The 19,702-nt window shown below is 50.0% G+C and overlaps 1 protein-coding gene across 3 annotated transcripts in view; it reads left to right on the plus strand.

Moving 5' to 3' along the window:
• The window catches only part of DPYSL2 (dihydropyrimidinase like 2), a 139,687-nt gene that overhangs the window by 50,608 nt on the left and 69,377 nt on the right, over nt 1–19,702 (plus strand). Inside the window, exons 1-3 of one of the 3 annotated variants that reach the window (XM_012435150.3) lie at nt 6,498–6,861; nt 10,203–10,291; nt 12,016–12,200. In XM_012435150.3, coding sequence (XP_012290573.2) covers nt 6,823–6,861; nt 10,203–10,291; nt 12,016–12,200 — 313 coding nt within the window. In that variant the 5' untranslated portion in view covers nt 6,498–6,822. Of the gene's footprint in view, nt 1–6,497; nt 6,862–6,974; nt 7,102–10,202; nt 10,292–12,015; nt 12,201–19,702 lie in introns of those variants that run through there. The other 2 variants (XM_064368713.1, XM_012435149.3) reach the window with 2 other exon arrangements.

Below are 19,702 nucleotides of genomic sequence, written 5' to 3' on the forward strand. Positions count from 1 at the left end.
GAAAGACTCCAGGGAAAATGTGTAGTCACCCAGAGGATGAGGTGCAGGGCGGGCATGGCAGGAGTTCTTTAGGAGATGTGTGCGCTAACTGGGGATAAGAGGAGAAAGCCCGAGTCGACTAGATTCTGTGAAGTGCACGCTTCCTCTGTGCCCTCATGTCCAGCAGGATTTGGACAGACGGGCCTCTTGTCTTCCTGGAGGGAGAATCTGTCCTCAGGACCCCCACAGAGCCCCAATGCTGGCCTGCAGTCTGTCCAGTTCTCGGCAAAGCAGCATCTGTTTCAGAGAGCCAGTCACTGCTGACCCTCATTTGTCACCACCTGGTCACCCCTGCTAAAAGGATGCAGCCACAGGGGAAGGCAATGGGCAGGTTCTGACCTGCAGTCTCTACCCCTTCAGTGCCACACACACAAAGAAAATGGTCATCACTGTCTGATTCCATCTGCAGTGAAGAAGGCATCACTTCCAGCTCAAGTGTCCTAGTCGATGCCCTTTGGTTTTGGCAAAGAAGGATTCCAGTACCTTCTCTTTACTGCTGCATTAATTTCAACCTTCTCTGCAGGATGCATTGGAGGCCACAGCCCTTGGCATCCAACTGCAGCACTGTGGACATTGGGGATTTTCTTTACCACCTCTGGACTGTTCTGTCAGCAGTTTCTGCTTTGGAGTTCCCCTATTCTGTAAAATTCTGAACATTGCACTAATGCAGAAATCCAGGGCACCACAGAAGCAGAAATGGCTACTCCAGCTCCCCAAAGGGGAACATGAAACCAAGAGCCGTGGTGGGCTAGCCAGGGAGGCAACACGTACAGGCAGATGCTGAGGAACTGGGAGCAGGACAGCCACTCGGGGCACTGGAGGGACATCTGCACCTCCCCAGCCCCACTTCCCTGTAGCTTGGATTCGAACATGTGAAAAGGGCTGGCTGGGTGCCTCCACTCATACCTCCCTCCCTGCTGCATTCAGTCCTGCCGGAGTCCCCAGTCTTGTCAGGCCCTCTGTAAGGTGAAGAAATTAGTAAGACTTTTTTTGAGAAGGAGTCTGGCTCCTTTGCCCAGGCTGGAGTGCAGTGGTGTAATCTCAGCTCACTGCAATCTCTGCTTCGCGGTTCAAGTTATTCTCCAGCTTCAGCCTCCAGAGTAGCTGGGATTACAGGCATCCCTTACCATGCCCAGATAAGTTTTGCATTTTTAGTAGAGATGGCATTTTGCCATGTTAGCCAGGATGGTCTTGAACTTCTGACTTCAGGTGATCCACCCACCTCAGCCTCCCAAATGCTGGGATTACAGGCGTGAGCCACCACTCCTGGCCAGGAATAAGTAAGACTTTTGAAAGAGTTTTTCTTTCCTGTGAGCTCAAACCTTGAATGGAAGGAAAATCACACTCAGTTATGGTGTCAGTGAGGATTGTATCATGTAAGTGGTTTACCGAAATGAATGGCGTCACACAGGCATGTACAAAGAATAATGGGAGGATGGAGAAAAGAACAGTTTCAGAAATTGAGAAAAAATTACTAGAGACTCCTTGCACTGAGACCAGCTCGGCTATGGAGACCCTCACCCTGGTGGCGCTGAAGGCATTGAGAAGCAGACACCCAGACAGAACAGCAAAGTGGGACCACCAGGGGGCCATCAGCCTTTTGGGCTAAGGGCCTCGAGCAGATGCTGACCCACGCATTTATTCTCTCTGAACCGGTGATTCTTATTAACAAACAGGTGTTCTGTGTTTTCTCATAGCCCCAAGATAAACTAGGTAGGCAGCTGGTGCCTGCTTACCACTGATCACAGACACACTAAAAAGTATCCTCCACGAGGGAGCCATGGGGGCAGGGTCACATAACCCGTGCTTACAGAACTGTTCTCACCGGTGTGTGATACACATCTACCGTCTTGCCACTTTAGAATGCTCCAGGCAGTTTTCCACTTGGGTGGGGGCTGGCCAGGTTTTCCTTGCCATCATTCTTCTTAGCAAATAATGTAATTTTATCATACACTCAGCATTTTTCAATACCTTATATGACTCCGAGGTTCACTTTAGGATTGGGGGCTCTCTCCCTGTGTTCTACCAGGCTTGGTGGTACACAGCAGTTTTGTCAGAGGAGGCGGAGCTTAAAATCTAGGGAGTCTCTCAGAGAATAATAAGCTGTTAATAATAACATTAGTTCCTCCTGCAGTTTCGGGGGCTTGGAGAAGAGGAGCTGGCTGCCAAGAAGGAAAGCCTGGCAGAGTGATAGTCCTGGCTGGGTACAATGGCTCATGCCTGTAGTCCCAGCACTTTGGGAGGCGGAGGCGGGCGGATCACCTGAGGTCAGGAGTTTGAGACCAGCCTGGCCAACGTGGTGAAATCCTGTCTCTATTAAAAATACAAAAATTGGCTGGGCGTGGTGGTGCGTGCCTGTAATCCCAGCTACTCAGGGGCTGAGGCAGGAGAATCACTTGAACCTGGGAGGCGGAGACTGCAGTGAGCTGAGATTGCGCCATTGCACTCCAGCCTAGGCGATAGAGTGAGACTCTGTCTCAAAAAAGTGATAGTCCTAAGGGAAAGGCCTGAGTCGGGGTTTTTTTTGACATTGAAACTTACATGGATGGTGATGAGCAAAAGAACCTTTGGTCCTCCTCATAGCAATGATAGCACTTATTTATGCCCCAAATGCTAAGGGCACCTGCCAGAGACCAGGCAGTGTGCTGGTGGCTGAAAGAAGAGAGGCTCTTTGCTTCTAGGAGTCATGGCCTGATGGAAAAAATGGGCAAGTCGCTACAGAGGATGGAAGGGTGTTATAGTAGAGCTGAACACAGGAAGGAGTGCTCAGGCTGTGGGGGCAGGATGGGGACAAATTTATAGACAAGGTAACATTTCAGTCGTTTTGGAGGGAGGGAAAAAGAAGGGCTTAGGGCAAGGCATAGATTAGGGAGGGCACATTGTTTTCAGGGGCAGTGAGAAGTTTGCTCTGACGTTGTGTGCCTGCACCCTCTGAGCATGGGGAAGGAGTAGGTGTCCAGGGTGGGGAGTAGAAGCTGTGGAGGAGACAGGGGTCAGACTCTTGGTACAGCACCTGGTTAAAACGCATTCTTCCCATTCATGGGATCATGCAGAATGCCCGGGATGTTACCATTTCACTAAACCATTGTCTCATTCAGGTACCGCATCTGGCTCTTTCCTGGTGCTGGGAGAGAAGAATGGGAAAGCGGAGGTTTGGGAAGGGGCTGTGATTGTGGAACAGGCAACTTTACATTGCTTTCTCATGTTTGGCATGCATTTAAGGTTTAAAAGTTCAGAAAAGTCATGCCTGAGAAAAGGTTCAAATATTAGATTCATAATTTTACGGAAATTTTCATTGAATGTTTTTCTAGAGATTATAAAAAAACATTTTATCTGTTTCCTCCCCCTCCCCCCAAGACAGGGTCTCATTCTGTCACCCAGGCTGGAGTGTAGTGGCATGGTCTTGGCTTATTGCAGCCTCAACCTCCCAGGCTCAACTGATCTTTCTGCTTCAGCCCTCAACCTTCCCCTGCCCCCAGTAGCTGAGACCACAGGTGCTCGCCACCACGGCCAGCTAATTTCTTTTGTTTTTTTGAGATGGAGTTTTGCTCTTGTTGCCCAGGCTGGAGCGCAATGGCGTGATCTTGGCTCACGGCAACCTCCATCTCCCGGGTTCAAGTGATTCTCCTGCCTCAGCCTCCTAAGTAGCTGGGATTACAGGCCCCTGCCCCCAGGCTCATCTGATTTTTGTATTTTTAGTGGAGACATGATTTCACCATGTTGGCCAGGCTAGTCTCTAATATTTGTGTTTTTTGTAGAGACGGGGTTTTGCCATGTTGCTGAGGCTGATCTCCAACTCTTAGGCTTGAGTGATCTGCCTGTCTTGGCCTCCCAAAGTGCTAGGATTACAAATGTGAGCCACTGTGCCCAGCCCCTCATTTAATTCTTACAAGGATCTCTGAGGCCAAAGTGTGAGACCTGTTTATCTGTGCGTTTTTGTCTTTTAAACACCTTCATCAGTGCAAAGCAGGTGGAAAATTCTCCCCAACCCTTCTTTACTTTTCCTAAATGCATTGAACGGTAAATATGGTGAGAAATGCAGATTGCAGACGGTTCTCTTCCTTGATCAATTTAAACCATTTGTTTGTTATCTTTTGTGCCAAATACTCTCTTAGGCTCTAGTCAGAACAGACAAATCAATTTACACCTTATATTTTTGGATATTTACGAGTGGAAACGTCAGTTATCATGGATTAAGAACCTCATAGCAATGGCTATAAAATTAAGACTGAAGCCAATGAGACAGACACAGAAACTCTTGGAAGCTTTTATTACAAAACCAATGATTCAATGGTAAATTGGTAAATAACAAGACATTATTTAAATCCATTAAGCTCAAACAACGGGGAAGGGGGGGTAGGGAATCCAACAAGAATACAAACTAACAATATAATTAGAGGTTACTTTGTTTTAAATTAGAGTCTCGTTATTTATCCCTTGCCAAGTAGCAGCATTTTCCTTGTGAGCTAATAGGACACTCCTCCCCACTGCCCTGTCCTCCGCAGAGCTGCGACTGACTGGGTTTTTCACAAGTAGAGAGGCGTATTTTAAGCTCAGACTCGTGACTTTAACCATTACCGGTTGACAGCAATACTTGCCAACATCATCTCACCTTGCTTGTGGCATATCAGATTGCTGGAGGGGGAAGGGCTTCACTTTCTCCTGCAGATGCACAGCTAAACTGAACTTGAATGAATTAACCAGCGGTGAAGCTTGCTGCATGCCCTACAGTCCCTTTCTGGGACTTTAGATTTTTACAGGAATGAGTGAAGGGGAGAATTTTACACCTTCTCTGAGTCTGGAAGGAGGGACATTCCCCTAAAGTGGCCAGGATGGTCAAGGTTAAAAAGATTGGAAGTCAGGCTTACAGCAGCCTAAATTATTCTGTATTTATCTGGCTAAGCTCTGCTGAGCAGGTGTGAGCCAATTACATACTCTGCCTTCCTCCCCTCCCCATGGCTTGGATTACGTAGGGATTCTAACGTATCCTTTGACTTCAAGCAGAGAAGCCCGAGAGCTACCGGGGCTGGTCCAGATGTTTTAGTTACTGTACCTGCCAGGGCAACCCCCCACGGTGATGGCCCCCGTAGATTCCTGAGGATCAATTGGATCAGCGTTTTTCTTCCCCAGGGACCCCGAAGTTAGAGCACCTCAGCATGGCTCGGACAGGCAACGCCAAGGGGTCCCAGGCCTGCTCAATTGCTAGGGCCACGAAGGGGCTTTGAGTGCCTTTTAAGTGACTAGGCTCTGCCTGAGGGGTCAGGACTCTTGGTTTTAACTCCGATTCTGTAGGGTTTCCTCGATACTCGGTTTCCCTTTCCCGTGGGATATAAGCTCTTCCTTGCTTCTTCACAGCTCATCTCCTGCACGCCTCACGATAAGGTGTGGGACCCATTCATTCGCCCTATAAAGCCGGAAGCCCTGGGGCGCTGAGAACCCAGCAGCTTCCCTCGACAGCGCTGCAGGCACCAGCGAAAAGCGCCCCCATGTACCCCACAGGCGGCCAAGGTGGGCGTAACGGTAAAGCGGGCACCCTGGGCCCAGATCGGGACGCCTCGGCCTTGGCGTCGGCCTCGGCGGGCTGCTGCTGCTTCCTACTCCCCCGCCCCACCAAGTTCCCCGCGGCCGGAAGGCACAAAAGGATGTCTCAGGGCGGGGTTTCCCATATCCCGCAGCCTCCCCCGGATGCCCCTTCCCGGCTCGGAGTTGGAAGGGTTTCCTCCGGGCTCTCATTTCCTGCAGCCGGGAGGCTGCCCGCGGTCCAAATCCCGTCCCAGCAGCCACCTCCCCGCCCCCAGGAGCGGGGCCCGGACGCCCACGGGGAGCAGCCGCCCTCTCCCGGGCCGGGCGTGGCCGGACCCCTGCCCGCCACCGTTCGAGTCCGCAGCCGAGCCAGGGCGGGGGCCGGGCGAGCGCAGCGCCAGCGACGGTGGGGGAGGAGGGCCCGGGCGCCCTCCCGGGCCGCGCGGCGCCGGCCGGCGGTGCAGTCGCGCGCTCGCCGCCAGCGAAGCCATTGGCTCGGCGCAGTCACCCCACGCGGGGCTGCCGCGGCGGCCTCCGCGGATTGGCGCGCGGGCAGGCGGGCACCAGGGCGCGCACGGGCGAGTGCGTGCAGCTCCGAAGCCCCGCCGTCTCGGATCCCGCCCCTCCCCCCGGCCGCGGCGACCACCCCTCCATTGTCCCCGCGTGGCCCAGACCGCGTCTGGGGCCGTCGCCAACCCCCGTCCCAATGGCCCGGGCCTGAAGAAAGCGCGCGAAAGGCGCGCTCCCCGCGCGGGCGCCCGCGCCTCCCGCCGCCCCCGGCCGTTCACTGCCGCATTTCGCGCTCTCGCGCCACGCTCCGCCCCGCCGGTCCAAATTTGCATATACCAGGATCGCGGCCAATCGCTGCTCGCCTCTCTCGAAGCGGATGGCTTTTGCCTGGGAGGAAAGGGAGTGGCTGGCGGCGCATGCGCCACGGTGGCCGACTTGAACCGAGGCTTTTATTGCTGTAGTTTATTTCCACCCCCTTCCCTCCTGTTTCTCTCTCTCTCTCTCTCTCTCTGTCTCTCTCGTTTTTTCCGCCCTAGCTGGGGCTGTATTGGAGGAGAGGAAGAAAGAGAGACAGAGGATTGCATTCATCTCTTACGTTCTTGAAATTTGCTAACAGCAAGACCAGCGAAGCGATTGCACCTTTTTCACTCTTGCAAAGAGAAAAAAACCCAAAAAACAAACCAAGTCCCCTTCCCGGCAATTTTTGCCTTAAAGCTGCCCTCCTGAATTTAATTTTTTCCCGGGAGAGAGATGTCTTATCAGGGGAAGAAAAATATTCCACGCATCACGGTGAGTTTGGTACTTGGGAAGTCTGCGGTTGGCCTGCCACATTTTGTAGCACAGAAGGTCTAAGGAATTTAAAAGAGGAGGGGAAAGGAGAGGGACCGAACTTTTTTTTTTCTTTTCTGTTCCTTACGGAGGGGATGGTGATGGTGGTGGCGGTGGTGGGAGCTGCAGTGATCCAGGGTCAGAAGTCGCATCGTTTGCAAGGCACTAACCAGGAGCGCGAGCGCACGGAGGGAGCCTTAGGTAGCGCGCCAGACCCGCTCTATCTTTTATTGTCAGCGAGAGATGCTGCAGCGCCGGCTGCGGGGTGCGAGCAAATGGATGCCAGATTGAATATGCATGCCTGGAGCTCGGATATTGTTCTCGGGCTGCGTGCTGCAAGGCTGGACTCTTCCAGCCGCGGTGGGGAGATGGGGACTTGGATATTCCCCAGGTCTTCTGCCCCCACCCAAAAAGGGCTTTCTGGAGCCTTCTCCCGGTCCTTGGAGAAAGGAGCGGGTTTCAGCCCGAAGGCGTAATGACAGCGGAGGGATGCTGAAAAGGGCAGGGTGTACCGGAATGGTGCGGAAACGCGAAGGAAAAACAGGGACGAGGTGATGAGCAGAGGAGGAGGGCGGGGACCCGGGCAGGGGCTTCGTGTTTGCCAGGAACCGGTTTTGGGTGCCCCCCCACCCGGTTTTCTTGCGCTCTATTTCGGGGCTGAGGCCCTGGCGGGGATTCGGGCTCATTTTCGCGTCTCTCTTCCGCCCCTTCTGCCGCCCGGGAGGCGTCCGTGCTGGCGCATACAAAGCGGGCTGCAGGGCGGGCGCGGGGACCGCGGCGAGCTGCCGGGCGCTAATGGCGCTGTGCGACGCGGGAGCAGATGGCCCGGCCCCGGCCAGACAATGATCGCGGCGGCCGGAGGACTCGGCACAGTGCTGGGGCCTGGGCTTGTTGGTGTGCAAGCAGCGGGGAAAACGTCTGTGCAGTGAATTCGCGATGCCTCAGACATGAGCACCGGTTCTTGCTCCCACCTCTCCCCTGCTCCCGCCCTCTACCCATCTTTTCCTGGAAACATTCGTTCGTCCTATTCTTTCCATCCCCAGTGAAATCTCAGGGAAGGGGGAACGCCAGGGAAATTCATTGTTATATAAGGATATGCAGTTGCAATCGGCCAGCTGATTCCCGGGTAGAACCCAGGACTGAGGCAGACATGGAAAGATTCTTTTAAAACAATCAGGATGTGTTTTTAGGGCTGGATGTAAGGGCGCGCGTTGGCCCCGGTTTTCTCTTCAGCCATGGGCACCCCAGCTTTCTCTCCGTGCACAAGGGCACACCCATCCGCAGGAGAGAGGGGGAGCAAATGCACAGGGGAGGGGGCGTGTGCTCGGAGGATTTTCTAGGATGAGCAGAAGAAGGGCTCTAGCTTTTTCTTGAAGGCAAAAGACCCGAGATCCCACAGGGCCGGCACGGGGCACCCACCCTTGTGTGTTCACTGCGCTGGAGGAAGGAGTGGTGACTCTGGGGAGTGGGGGATGGAGAGCAGCTTTGCAGCAAGCCTCAAATAATTTGCTGTTTTCGTGAATGAACGAGGCAGCTTCATTTTGACAGGGGGGAGAGAGAGAAAAAAAGCAAAGAATCAACAAGACTTTTTTTTCTTTTTTTAAAGAGCGCCCCCTCCATCCTTTAAAAAATCTGGTCGCATTATCAGAGGACCTATAGCATAGTGTTCCTCCCTCCCTCACCACTGCCAGCCTCTTATGTAAGATCCTTCTGGAAGGCACTAGAATGAACGGGGGTGTGGCGTTTGACTTTTTTTTTTTCTTGGCATCATGTTGGCTGGGGGTATTCTTAGTGATGACTGGGGCAGGTACCAAAGTGACTATGGAAGCAGGAGGTGAAGGGCGAGGCCTCCCCTTGCCTTCCAGGTGATATTTATTCCATGGAAGCTTAGAGATCTGGGAGAGAAGAAGGGATCATTGTAGACTGAGGACAAGTGCGCTGGTTCGGGTGACCTGGGCAAGTGGCCTAACCTCTCTGAGCCTCGGTTTCCTTATGTGTCATGGGAATAGAACCTGACCTCATCCACCTTGCAGATTTCTTTTGAGGCTCTGATGGCATGATGTGCATGGCAGGGCTTCGTTAAAGGTCTTTACACTTACCTTATACAGGTGCGGGAATTATTGTTGGCTGTTCATTGGCTTTCCAAAGTCTCCGTCAGGATCAAGGACCCTGAAGTGTACAAAATTAAAATGATCTTATTGGTTTTCAATATGTTAGAGAGACGATAAATACTTTCTAAACCCAGGGGTGTGTGCATTTATGTGTATAATTATCTTTTCCCCTTGCTCTCTAGTAGCTTATCTATTTTCTAAGGATTTTCGATGATTTCCTTTTCTTGGTAGTTGCTAAAGAGAGATAGCACCTGCTGAGAATATTGTTTTGTAACTGAATTTTGAGTTACCTCTTGTCAAAAGAATGCCATTCTTTGAAATGTGTTATGTATTAAAAGGGCAGTGTATGGTTGAGCTTGTACGGTTTAAGCCCATTCTGGATAATACAGGTCCATACTTACTGAACACTGGCTGCTAGCATTCCCTTCCATCAGCAGCATTTGCAACAGCGATGAGTCAATGTAGCATTTTGGTCACATTCTCAGCCCTTATCTGCTAGCTGTCCTTTATTTTTTTGTGTAAATGTCACCGGTTAAAATATAAGTGCACCAGCAATCTATAGCGGCATTGCATTTTAGAATTTGCTATCTCATGTACTTTATCACGGCAGTTTACCTTTTTCTTAATGGTCTAGTTAAAATAGCGTATTTTTTTTGCAGTCTTTTCCCTCCCTTTTTGCTATATTTGCTGTGATATACCTAAAGATAAATGCACATATAAAGGACATACTAAATGGAAACCTTGCTGTGGTTGAACCCAGTGCGTTTGTGTGGTATATCCCATGACAACAGACTTTTGGTCAATTTTGCTTGATACATTGTTGCCAAGACATAGCTTTCCTAAATGTGGGTTTTGTTTTTTTTTTTAATTGCGGCTTAGCGAAAAGCCATTTTAAAAAGCATTATCTTCTTTATATGAAATATTTTCACTGCTTTTTTTTTCCCTTTGGAGTCCAAGACCTAATTGAAAGAGATGATTCTTTTTTCTAGGATGATCTTTCCCGGTGTGTTCTGACTCATCAGGTGATGAATAGGTTCCAGGCTTACTTTTGTCACTTGAACTGTTCCAAAATGGGCTTATTTTGAACATCACTTTTGAATGGTGAAAATGTAACCTTAGCTCACATAGCTTAGCACCTGTGTTTCTCATAGGTCAGTTATGCATTGTGACCTTACTGCCTCTTTGTTTCAGAGTGATCGTCTTCTGATCAAAGGAGGTAAAATTGTTAATGATGACCAGTCGTTCTATGCAGACATATACATGGAAGATGGGTTGATCAAGTAAGTCTAACTCATGATATACAGATGTATTTGAATACTTCCCAGGCTTCCCAAGCATTAGCTACCGTTCACGTACATAGTATCAAACTTCAGAAACATCAGAGAGTGACCAACTTAGTATCTGTTTTAAACCGGTTTTGATTGGCGGTATTTAGTGAATTTGAAAACTCAAATTTAGGGAATTCAAAGCAACATTTAATGCACACTCGTTGCATTATGTATTATGTAATATACTATTTTTTAGCTGAGGTGATATGATATCTTTTTGTTGCCACTTCAAATACTTGGTTTGTGATATGTTGAATATATTAAAGGGTTTTCTAGAATGTAGTGGTTTGAGTTGGATTGCCCAAGGGACGAAAATGTGAAAGACAGCCTCCTCTATTAAGACAGCACATCTGCTTTCTTCATCAAGTATCCAAGTTGGAGGGGACAAAGAAAGATACCAAGTTAATTACCAAGTAATACAGACAAATTACTGCCTAAATCCTGAGGGACGTTTAGGTTTTATTCTCAGTGGCAGCCAGTGCAAATAAGTCTGCCCTTGTGTTTATTGTGTTAATGTTACAAAGGAGAAGCAACAGGGCAGTTCCTGAGTTGGGGTATTTTTGGACTCTAGAGGGTTAAGGGAGCTGAGTTCATCCCAGTATCCTTCTGCCCTTTCTACTGGGGCAGCTCCCGGGGCTCTGGAGAAATAGCACATCTGTTTAAAGACAAACACTGCAGCCAGTGACAGCTTTTAAATAAGCAGCATTCATCAAGGGATAGCTGTAAACCAGTCCAGAGGAGTGGAAAACTGGAGTGGCTGTGCCTGTTGCCTGGAAGCTCACACCCTGATTTATGAACCTAAAATAGATTTTAACATTTCCACGTTTAATGTTTTCTCCATGTGTGTTTGCTGTGACAGTCTCAGCTCCAGGCTCTCAAATGCCAGGACTTTCATGTTCCATTTTCCCCCAATTATAAGGCGGTAGAAAGACACTGGCCCAGAAGTGTGCAGGCCTGTGTGCTATTTTTACTCATCACTAATTTGTTCTAGAACTTTACCAACTCCTCCTTGATTAATATTCTCCTTAAAAAATTGGTAGAAAGATGTAAAAATGTTTTTTAAAAATTGGAAAAGAATCATGTCCCCCAACATAATAAATACGCATTTTTCTGCCTTTTTCATTATATTACAGCTGTTAGCTTTTTCATATTCTAAATGACTGAACACATGCTTCCAAAATTTTAAATCATTGCAATCATAGTGTTCACTTTTTATTTATTTTTTTGGCTTCATTTTGTTCTACCCCACCCTTTCACCCCTATTTCCCCTCTGGTGAAAAGGATATGGTAAAAATAAATGTTTGGAAAATACAGCCAGGTCTGGAGAAAATTGCTATAGGATAATTAGCTCAATTGCAGGTGTTGTAAAGGGAGTTTAATGACAGTTTTTAGAAATATCTTGGGGCCTTATCATTTGATCTTAGGAGGTTTCTTGGGAACAAAACCTCTTTGAGTGGGGCCAGTGATGCCTTATTTGACTTTTGCTTTCTAGTATACTCTGCATTGCCTTTTGCTCTGGGGTAGGAGTGGAGAGTGTTGTTATTATGAATCATAACGATGATCTGAAGAGCCCATACAGAGTGGAGGATGGTTTATAGGTTAGTGAAAGTAGCTGTCATGTCCTATTTGAGTCCACGTTCCATTTATAACCCTTTTCACCAACCCTGTTTGTTTAGGCAAATAGGAGAAAATCTGATTGTGCCAGGAGGGGTGAAGACCATTGAGGCCCACTCCCGGATGGTGATCCCTGGAGGAATCGATGTTCACACTCGTTTCCAGATGCCTGACCAGGGAATGACGTCTGCTGATGATTTCTTCCAAGGAACCAAGGCGGCCCTGGCTGGGGGAACCACCATGATCAGTAAGAAGCTTAAAAACCATCATTGTAGTGCTTAGGAAATGTGAGAGTTTGCAAATAAGTCTGTGTTGTTTGATTCTTTTCTCTAAAAGTTGCTGTCCTGAGCCACTTATCTACCAAATAAGGGGGTGAGGGTGTATTAACCATTTGTCTTATTTATTTATGCTCATTTTCTGTCAAATTTTAAGTTCTCCCATTGAACTGGAGGATATGGTTCTAGGGAGTTTCCATAAGATGAATGGCTTCTGGCTTTCTCTCTGTGTGGCCTTTTGTCTCTCTTGACCCCCAAATGTGATTTGGCTTTAAAAACACTGCATTTGAAGTCATTCCAACACCATCAACTTTAAGCCATTTTGCAGAAGTATTTGATTGTGATTTTCAGAAAAATTCCTAAGAGTGCCGCCTCTTAGAATGAGGATGGGGTGCAACAAATGACATGTTGAACCAGGAACTCCTGTTCCTCTGATACGGAAATCAAATGGGGGTGATACTCTCTAGGCTGGGTTTAACGTAAAAGGAATCGGGCAGCCTTACTTGGAGGGGTCCCACAGATGAAACAATTGCCTTTTAGATATGAAAATTGCTGGCAGTCACAGCTGGGTGCCGCTTACATATTGCTCCAAGGGGTTTGTGCTTTTTGTTTAACCAAATCTGAACTGTGTTCACTGGACACAGCACACGTATTAAGAGATTGCTTGTGAACTGCCAGATTCCCGCATGCCTACTGGTTATCCTTTTGACAAATGCCATTTTGTTTTTTGAGGAGGTGGGCAAGCTGCACCGTGGGCCATCAGATACACATTTTTTAAAATAGATTTTATCCAAGGGTGAAAGTCAACATAGAGTCTGTCATATATGAAAAGTTAGCACTGCAGTTGAGAAGAGGGTCTAAGTAGAAAAAAACTCAGCTATTTCTGCTATAGAAAAACCTATCTTACTCGTTATTTTTTTGGGCGGTGGTCTTTTTACCTGTGGCTTTGGGGTCTACCTGGAAGCTTCTTTTCTATCTTGCCTGAGCTAGAGGAATATTGCTCCGCCCTCCCCTCCTAATTTGAGTTCCCCTGCATTTTATTTCATTTTTATGTTTTTTTTTTGTTTTTTTGTTTTTCCCTGAGATGGAGTCTTGCTCTGTCACCCAGGCTTGAGTGCAGTGGTGCCATCTCAGCTCACTGCAACCTCCACCTCTTGGGTTCAAGCAATTCTGCTGCCTCAGCTTCTTGCGTAGCTGGAATTACAGGCAGCCACCACCATACCCGGCTAATTTTTTCTATTTTTAGTAAAGATGGGGTTTCACCATGTTAGCCAGGCTGGTCTTGAACTCCTGACCTTGTGATCTGCCCAACTCGGCCTCCCAAAGTGCTGGGATTAGAGGCATGAGCCACCTCGCCTGGCGGGTTCCCCTGCATTTTAAATTACAACTCAGCTTCTGGGTTCTCTCTGTCCTGGACTTCAGGATCTGAAACATCAGGAACAGCTCTCTCCTGTTTCAGCTTTCTTGGCACCACTGATTAAAGCCTCCGAGTGTAAGCCTTGCGACTTGTGTCTTGCTGCACACGTTGCCCTGTAACCTAGTGGGTGCTATTTTCCGGTGTTGTGTGTGGGGGTTCTTTCATGCACACCTAGGGAGAGCAGAGCCTGCACCTTGTCAGTTGCTGGGGAATCACTGGCAGCTGTGGGCATTTCTGCCTCTCCGTCAGGGCAGGCTGTGGAGAAACACTTGAACTTGGAGAAGCCTAGACTGTTTGGGTGTCAGCCGGGAAGGCCAAGTCAGGATGATCATCTGCCTCAGTTTGGAGTTCACAGGGAAGCCCTGCAGGCCCCTGCATTGGTCACAGAGAGTCAGTAAGCCATTAAAAACAATATTTTTCTGGCTGGGCGTGGTGGCACATGCCTGTAATTCCAGCGCTTTGGGACACTGAGGCGGGTGGAGCACTTGAGGTCAGGAGTTTGAGACTAGCCTGGCCAAGATGGTGAAACCTCATCTCTACTAAATATACAAAAATTAGCCAGGTGTGGTGGTGTGGGCCTGGAGTCTCAGCTACTCGGGAGGCTGAAGCAGGAGAATTTTTGTACCTGGGAGGCAGAGGCTTCAGTGAACTGAGATCATATCGTTACACTCCATCCTGAGCAATAGAGTGAGACTCCATCTCAAAAAAAAAAAAAAAATATATATATGAATATATTTAAAAATTATATATATAAATATATATACATATATAAATATATATACACATATATAAATATATATACACATATATAACACACACACACACACACACACACACACACACACACACCCCTCACTGGAGGGGGAAATGCCAGGAGTTAGGAGTCTGGAGTGCTGGTCCTCTTCTGACAGTGACTTGCTGTGTGACTTCGAGTCCCTGCCCTACTCTGTGCTGTAACTGTGCATGTGCTCAGTGTGGGATTTGCACTGGATGACCCAGGAAGTCCTTTCCAGCTTCTACATTCGGTCATTCATTGAAACTCACTCACTGAAACTCAGAGACATTTTGCCTCTAATCAAGTACACTTTGCTCAGCAGATACAGAAAGACCCTGTTTTCTCTCACACTTGCTTGAAAGACCCCCTCAGCCCACCATCTCCTGTCCTGCGTTCCTGGATCTGCCTCTTCCCTCCACACGCTTACCCTGCTCTTTGGCCCTTTGCTGTTGCTTTTGACTCTTTCCTTCCTTCCCTTCCTTTGGACCCGGGAGGCAAAGGTTGCAGTGAACTGAGATCACACCACTGCACTGCATCCTAAACAATAGAGTGAGACTCCATCTCAAAAAAAAAAAAAAAGTCTGGAGTGAATGGTCAGTGTCATCTATCATTGGAGGGAAAATGCCCGCAGCCAGGAGTTAGAAGTCTGGAGTGCTGACACTCCCTCACCCTCCTGCCACCACCCTTTTTCTTTTGCTTACCCCTCAGTGGCTGTGGCCTTCTTTCCATTTATCCAGATGGGTTCCTTCTGTTTAGGGACAGGCGACATCCTCTCCCAGTGCCGCACCTGGCCCAGGGAGCTGGGAAGAGTCGGCAGATGGCCTTATGGGCAGGTGGTCCGGAAAGGGGAGGAACAGCCTGACCGCCCACTCTGCTTTCTTGGCCAGAATGCGATGGCATTTGCAAGGAGGCTCTGATGCAATCCGGCTATAGAGTAGGGGGTCTACTGAGCAAAGCTCAAGGAATAAAAGTCATCAGAGGTGGCAATGTATGGTTAGCGTGGTGACCCCCAAATGCCATTGCTTTTATAGCCCGAGAAAAATATTAACTACTCTTGCAAGTAATCACCTATGGTTACTGACCCCTGTGGAATTTCTGCTAGCCTGCCTTTCCCTCGGGGACAGAATAGTGGTAATGCAGATGGGGAACTGAGGGTTTTTTTCCCTTTTTCTGCTTGCTGGTCATTCGTTCTGCATTGCTTCAAGTGAGTGAGTGGCTGGGATTTGCTTCACAGGGAAGGAGGCCTTGCAAGGAGAAGTAGCTTAATGCCACTTCATTGGCACCTGTGACCTGCTGCTTTCTTTGACTTAACATATTGAGTCCAGTGAGAAATGCTTGGGCACTTTGAAAACTTCACAGGCCCAGTCTTGCTGAAATAAACAATTAAAGTGAACTGGTACAAAATTACGAAAATCTCCCTCTTCCTCCCAACTCCCCCCTGCCCTGCCCACATGCCCTCCACCCTCCTGGTTTTCTGGCTTTCTCCAGACCATGTCACCATGTCACCTGCCCTCACAGGTAAATCCTCACATGCCTCCCTGCTGGCTCTGCGTTTCCCAGGTCACAGGCCCTGGAGGCTCCTTTCTGTCTGAAATGGCACTGCATGTAGAGGAGAACGCAGCCAAATATTCTCAGTTTAAAAAAGGAGATGGCATGTCAGCAGCAGAAGATAATATTATTGCCATTAAACAGAGCCTGCTATTGAGAATTGCACAATGAAATCTTTATGAGGAGGACTCCATGTGGAGCAGGGGGAACGCCCTTTGCCCTTTCCATCCAGTGGCGAGTGGGCAGAGATTGCAGACATCCTCTGCGGGCGGCATCCAGACTGGCCCGGGGGTTGCGGGGGCAGCCATGTTGCTGCCTGGAGAAAACCCTATGGAGTTCCCAGGGGCTTCATGGTCATTCGAGTTTAGGATCCCAGAGTTTCTAGGAAACAGCTGGGAACAGTTACATCTATTTTTTGTGTGTGTGACAGACTCTCACTCTGTTGCCCAGGCTGGCATGCAGTGGCGTGGTCTTAGCGCACTACGTCTCCCAGATTCAAGTGATTCTCCTGCCTCAGCCTCCTGAGTAGCTGGGATTACAGGCATGCGCTACCACACCCAGCTAATTTTTTGTAAAGACGGAGGTTTTATCTTGTTGGCTAGGCTGGTCTCGAACTCCTGACCTCATGATCCACCGCCTCGGCCTCCCAAAGCACTGGGATTCCAAGTGTGAGCCACTGTGTCCGGCCCAGTTACCTCTTTTTTATAGAGGGGAAGATTGAGGCCAGAGGCACAGAGCCAACTTGCCAACACTTACCCTGTGCATCGGTGCAGGTGGCCAGGTGTGGAACGTGCACCTGTAGCTCTGGCCTCACTGCCTGCCATGGGCAACCTTTGCTCTCAGCCTCAGTGGCCTCATCTGCAAAATGGGGTAAGTTTTGGCAAAGGTGGACTGTGGTGGCATCACAGCGGCACCTGCCTGGTAGTCAGCACTCCCACGTGGTAGCTCTTGTCATTCCATCCTTGCTGGGTACCGGCACCCTCCCATCTCTTGCACACTGAGCTCTACATTCCCCTAGAGCCACAGAAATAGGCCCCAGCTGCCAGAGGCTTGACCTGAGCATTCACTGAGTGCAGGCGCTCTCCAGGCATGGCTGGCGGACATGCTCTGTGTGTTGCATCTGGGGGCTGCGTCTTGAAACATCCCGCTTCCTGGGTCCCACCCTACCTGGTTAAAGTAGCGAATCTGCTGGTAGGCCTTTGACTCTGTATTTGAATCTGCTGCTTGGGGAGCTGTTTGAAAGCATGAGTTTCAGGGGTCCCTGCCAGATCTGCACACTCTGGATCTCCGAGGCTTGGGAGCCACCGCTCTGAAGGGCCTCTCTGCTCACGTGAACTCCAGGCTTTCCCTAGAGGATGTGCTACCTCAGGCACAACACACGCATGGGCTTCCTGGTCCCTTGGCATCATCACACAGCAGAGATGGGGATCGGATGCGAGCAGGGAGGAGGAGGGGAGCTGCCGCTGCCGCAGGGCTGGAAGCGGCCCTCCCTCCTGAGCACCAACCTTGTCACTTCTCCTCTGGCTGTGGCTCCCTGGATGTGCATCAGGCACCTCCATCTTATAGTCCCCAGTCAGACTGCCTGCCTGCTCCCTGCCGCCTTTCTGGTGCCCAATACTGGAGAGGGCTCCCTCGAGGTCGTGCTGGCGGCATCTTCATGTCCTTGCGCTGCCTCGAGTTGCTTTCATCTCTGTGTTACCTCTTGCACTTTTTCCTTTACCTGCATGGATTCGGCCTTTGTTACCTCTTCCTGGATTTTGGCCCCAGCCCTCTGAGGAGTCTTGCTGTCTGTCCCCGGTCTCCTGCCTCTTGCCAGGCTGTTTCTCTAGCACAGTTCTCATTGTGCCGCCTTCTTTCTCTGAAGCCTTCAGTGACTCCCTCTTGCTCAGAGAATCAGCCCGTGTGTCAGAACCCTCCACGACATGGCCCATTCCTGCCGCCCCAGCCCAGACTCACATTGTCATCTCAGCCAGGGATGCCCTCCCTTTCTTTCCTTGCTTCCAGAAGCTTTGTCCCCCTTGACGGCCCAGCCTGGGTGCTCCCCAGGCACAGAGCTCCTCCTGGGATCTGTGGCTGCTGTGTGGCCCCTTGGCAAACATTGGGCTTTTATCCCACAGCCCAGGTGGCTTTCAGCCTTGCATGTGGTTCAATCAAGGCCCCTCTGTCTCTTACATTTCCCTATTCCCTGCTGCCTGGGCAGTCTCACTGCTCAGAGGTACTCTGTTAATGCTTATAGGTGAATGGATGAATGAATGAATGAATGAATACACTAATGAGACTGGATTTTCTGCTTCCTCTGAGTGATGTCAAGAGGCTTAGTGTCACGAGGAGGGAGCAGGATTTAAGTATCTGACGTGGACTGTGTTCACGCTGATGGAAGCAGCCGCTTGCTCTGCAGTGGGCCCCCTCTGCAGCCCCAGCTCCCTGAGTCCCTGTGGTCAGCTCTGGCCATGGTGGGGGAGGGTGGCAGGAAGGAGAAGCCCAGAGCCCAGGCATGGCCTGTAGTTGTGGATGGGAGAGCTCCCTCTGTCTGGGCTGTTCTTCAGAAGGGGGTGGGGACAGCAGCTCTTTCATTGGTCCTCTTGCGGGAGAGCCTGCTCTCCAAGTACAGAGGGTCATGACATGGAGAAATCACATGGCCCAGCACCACGGCGGACCCAGCGGTCATTTCCCCAAGTGCCTTGGGTTTGTCCTGGCTCTTCCCAGCGAGCCTCCCATGGAGGCAGGAGGGCTGGGAGGAAGACGAGGTGGCTTCCTGAAGGGACGTGGCTCCCGGTTGTCACTGCGGTATATCCATGGCTTGTCATTTGTTCATCCATGTGGCATTTGGGTTGCTCCCTCCTGATGGTGAGTACACATGTGTGAACGCATGCACACACTGTAATATGGATGTGTCTGTAATTGATACTTTAATTATTCCCTTTGCAGTGCTCATTTGACTCGGGTTAGAAAGTGTTTACAAAAACGCCTGACCACATCAGACCTAAGTTTCAAAGTCCAGGACCAAAGTTGTCACCACAAATTCTGCCTGTGGCCTGGCGATTAGAAAGCCACGTTATCCAATTGGCTGTCGGTGTGGGCCTGTTCTCTGTGCTCCTCCTCTCGTCCTCAGTCCCCACATGGTTGAGGTCACACATTTCCCCTAAGGATATGGGTACCCTCTGCAAGCAGATGCCAGGGGCCTGGGCCTACTCAGGTGTCACTGTGTGACTCTCGGCCTTCAATGGCTGGACTGGAAGAATCTGTCCTCCCACTTGGCATAGTTTTGACTGATCTAATGCATAGTGCCGAGCAGAGCCGAGGAGAGAGGAAGGACGAGGGTGCATCCTGAGAGACAGCACAGCTCTTCCCAAAGGGCCGGCACACACACTTTACCAAATGCTTTTCTCACCAAGGGAGTCATTGGGTTGGCCTAGCCCGGTAGGCTGGGTAGGCTGGGGGGATTAGGGACTTTTAGGCCCTTCCAAAAGCAAGGGCATCCCCGAGTGGGTGTCTAGGCCCTGTTTCGTGGACATTGTGGCAGATACCATAATGTCCCAGGGTTTCTTGCCCCCACCTGGCCCTGGGAGCTGGCAGTTATGGTGCTGGAAGTAAGCCTGACTCATTGGGGCAGTGATCCTCCACCCCTTCAGGCGCTCTCACCGCAGCGCCGACCCTGCCTGTGGGTGTTGCACATGGAGCCTGGAGAGTCGCAGCACTGGGCGTTTGCCGGAGCCTCGTCTCTGACTTGCCCT

This window comes from Aotus nancymaae, unplaced genomic scaffold (assembly GCF_030222135.1).
Source record: "Aotus nancymaae isolate 86718 unplaced genomic scaffold, 86718_ANA_hifiasm-v0.15.2.pri h1tg000079l, whole genome shotgun sequence".
Classification (NCBI taxonomy): Eukaryota; Metazoa; Chordata; class Mammalia; order Primates; family Aotidae; genus Aotus; species Aotus nancymaae.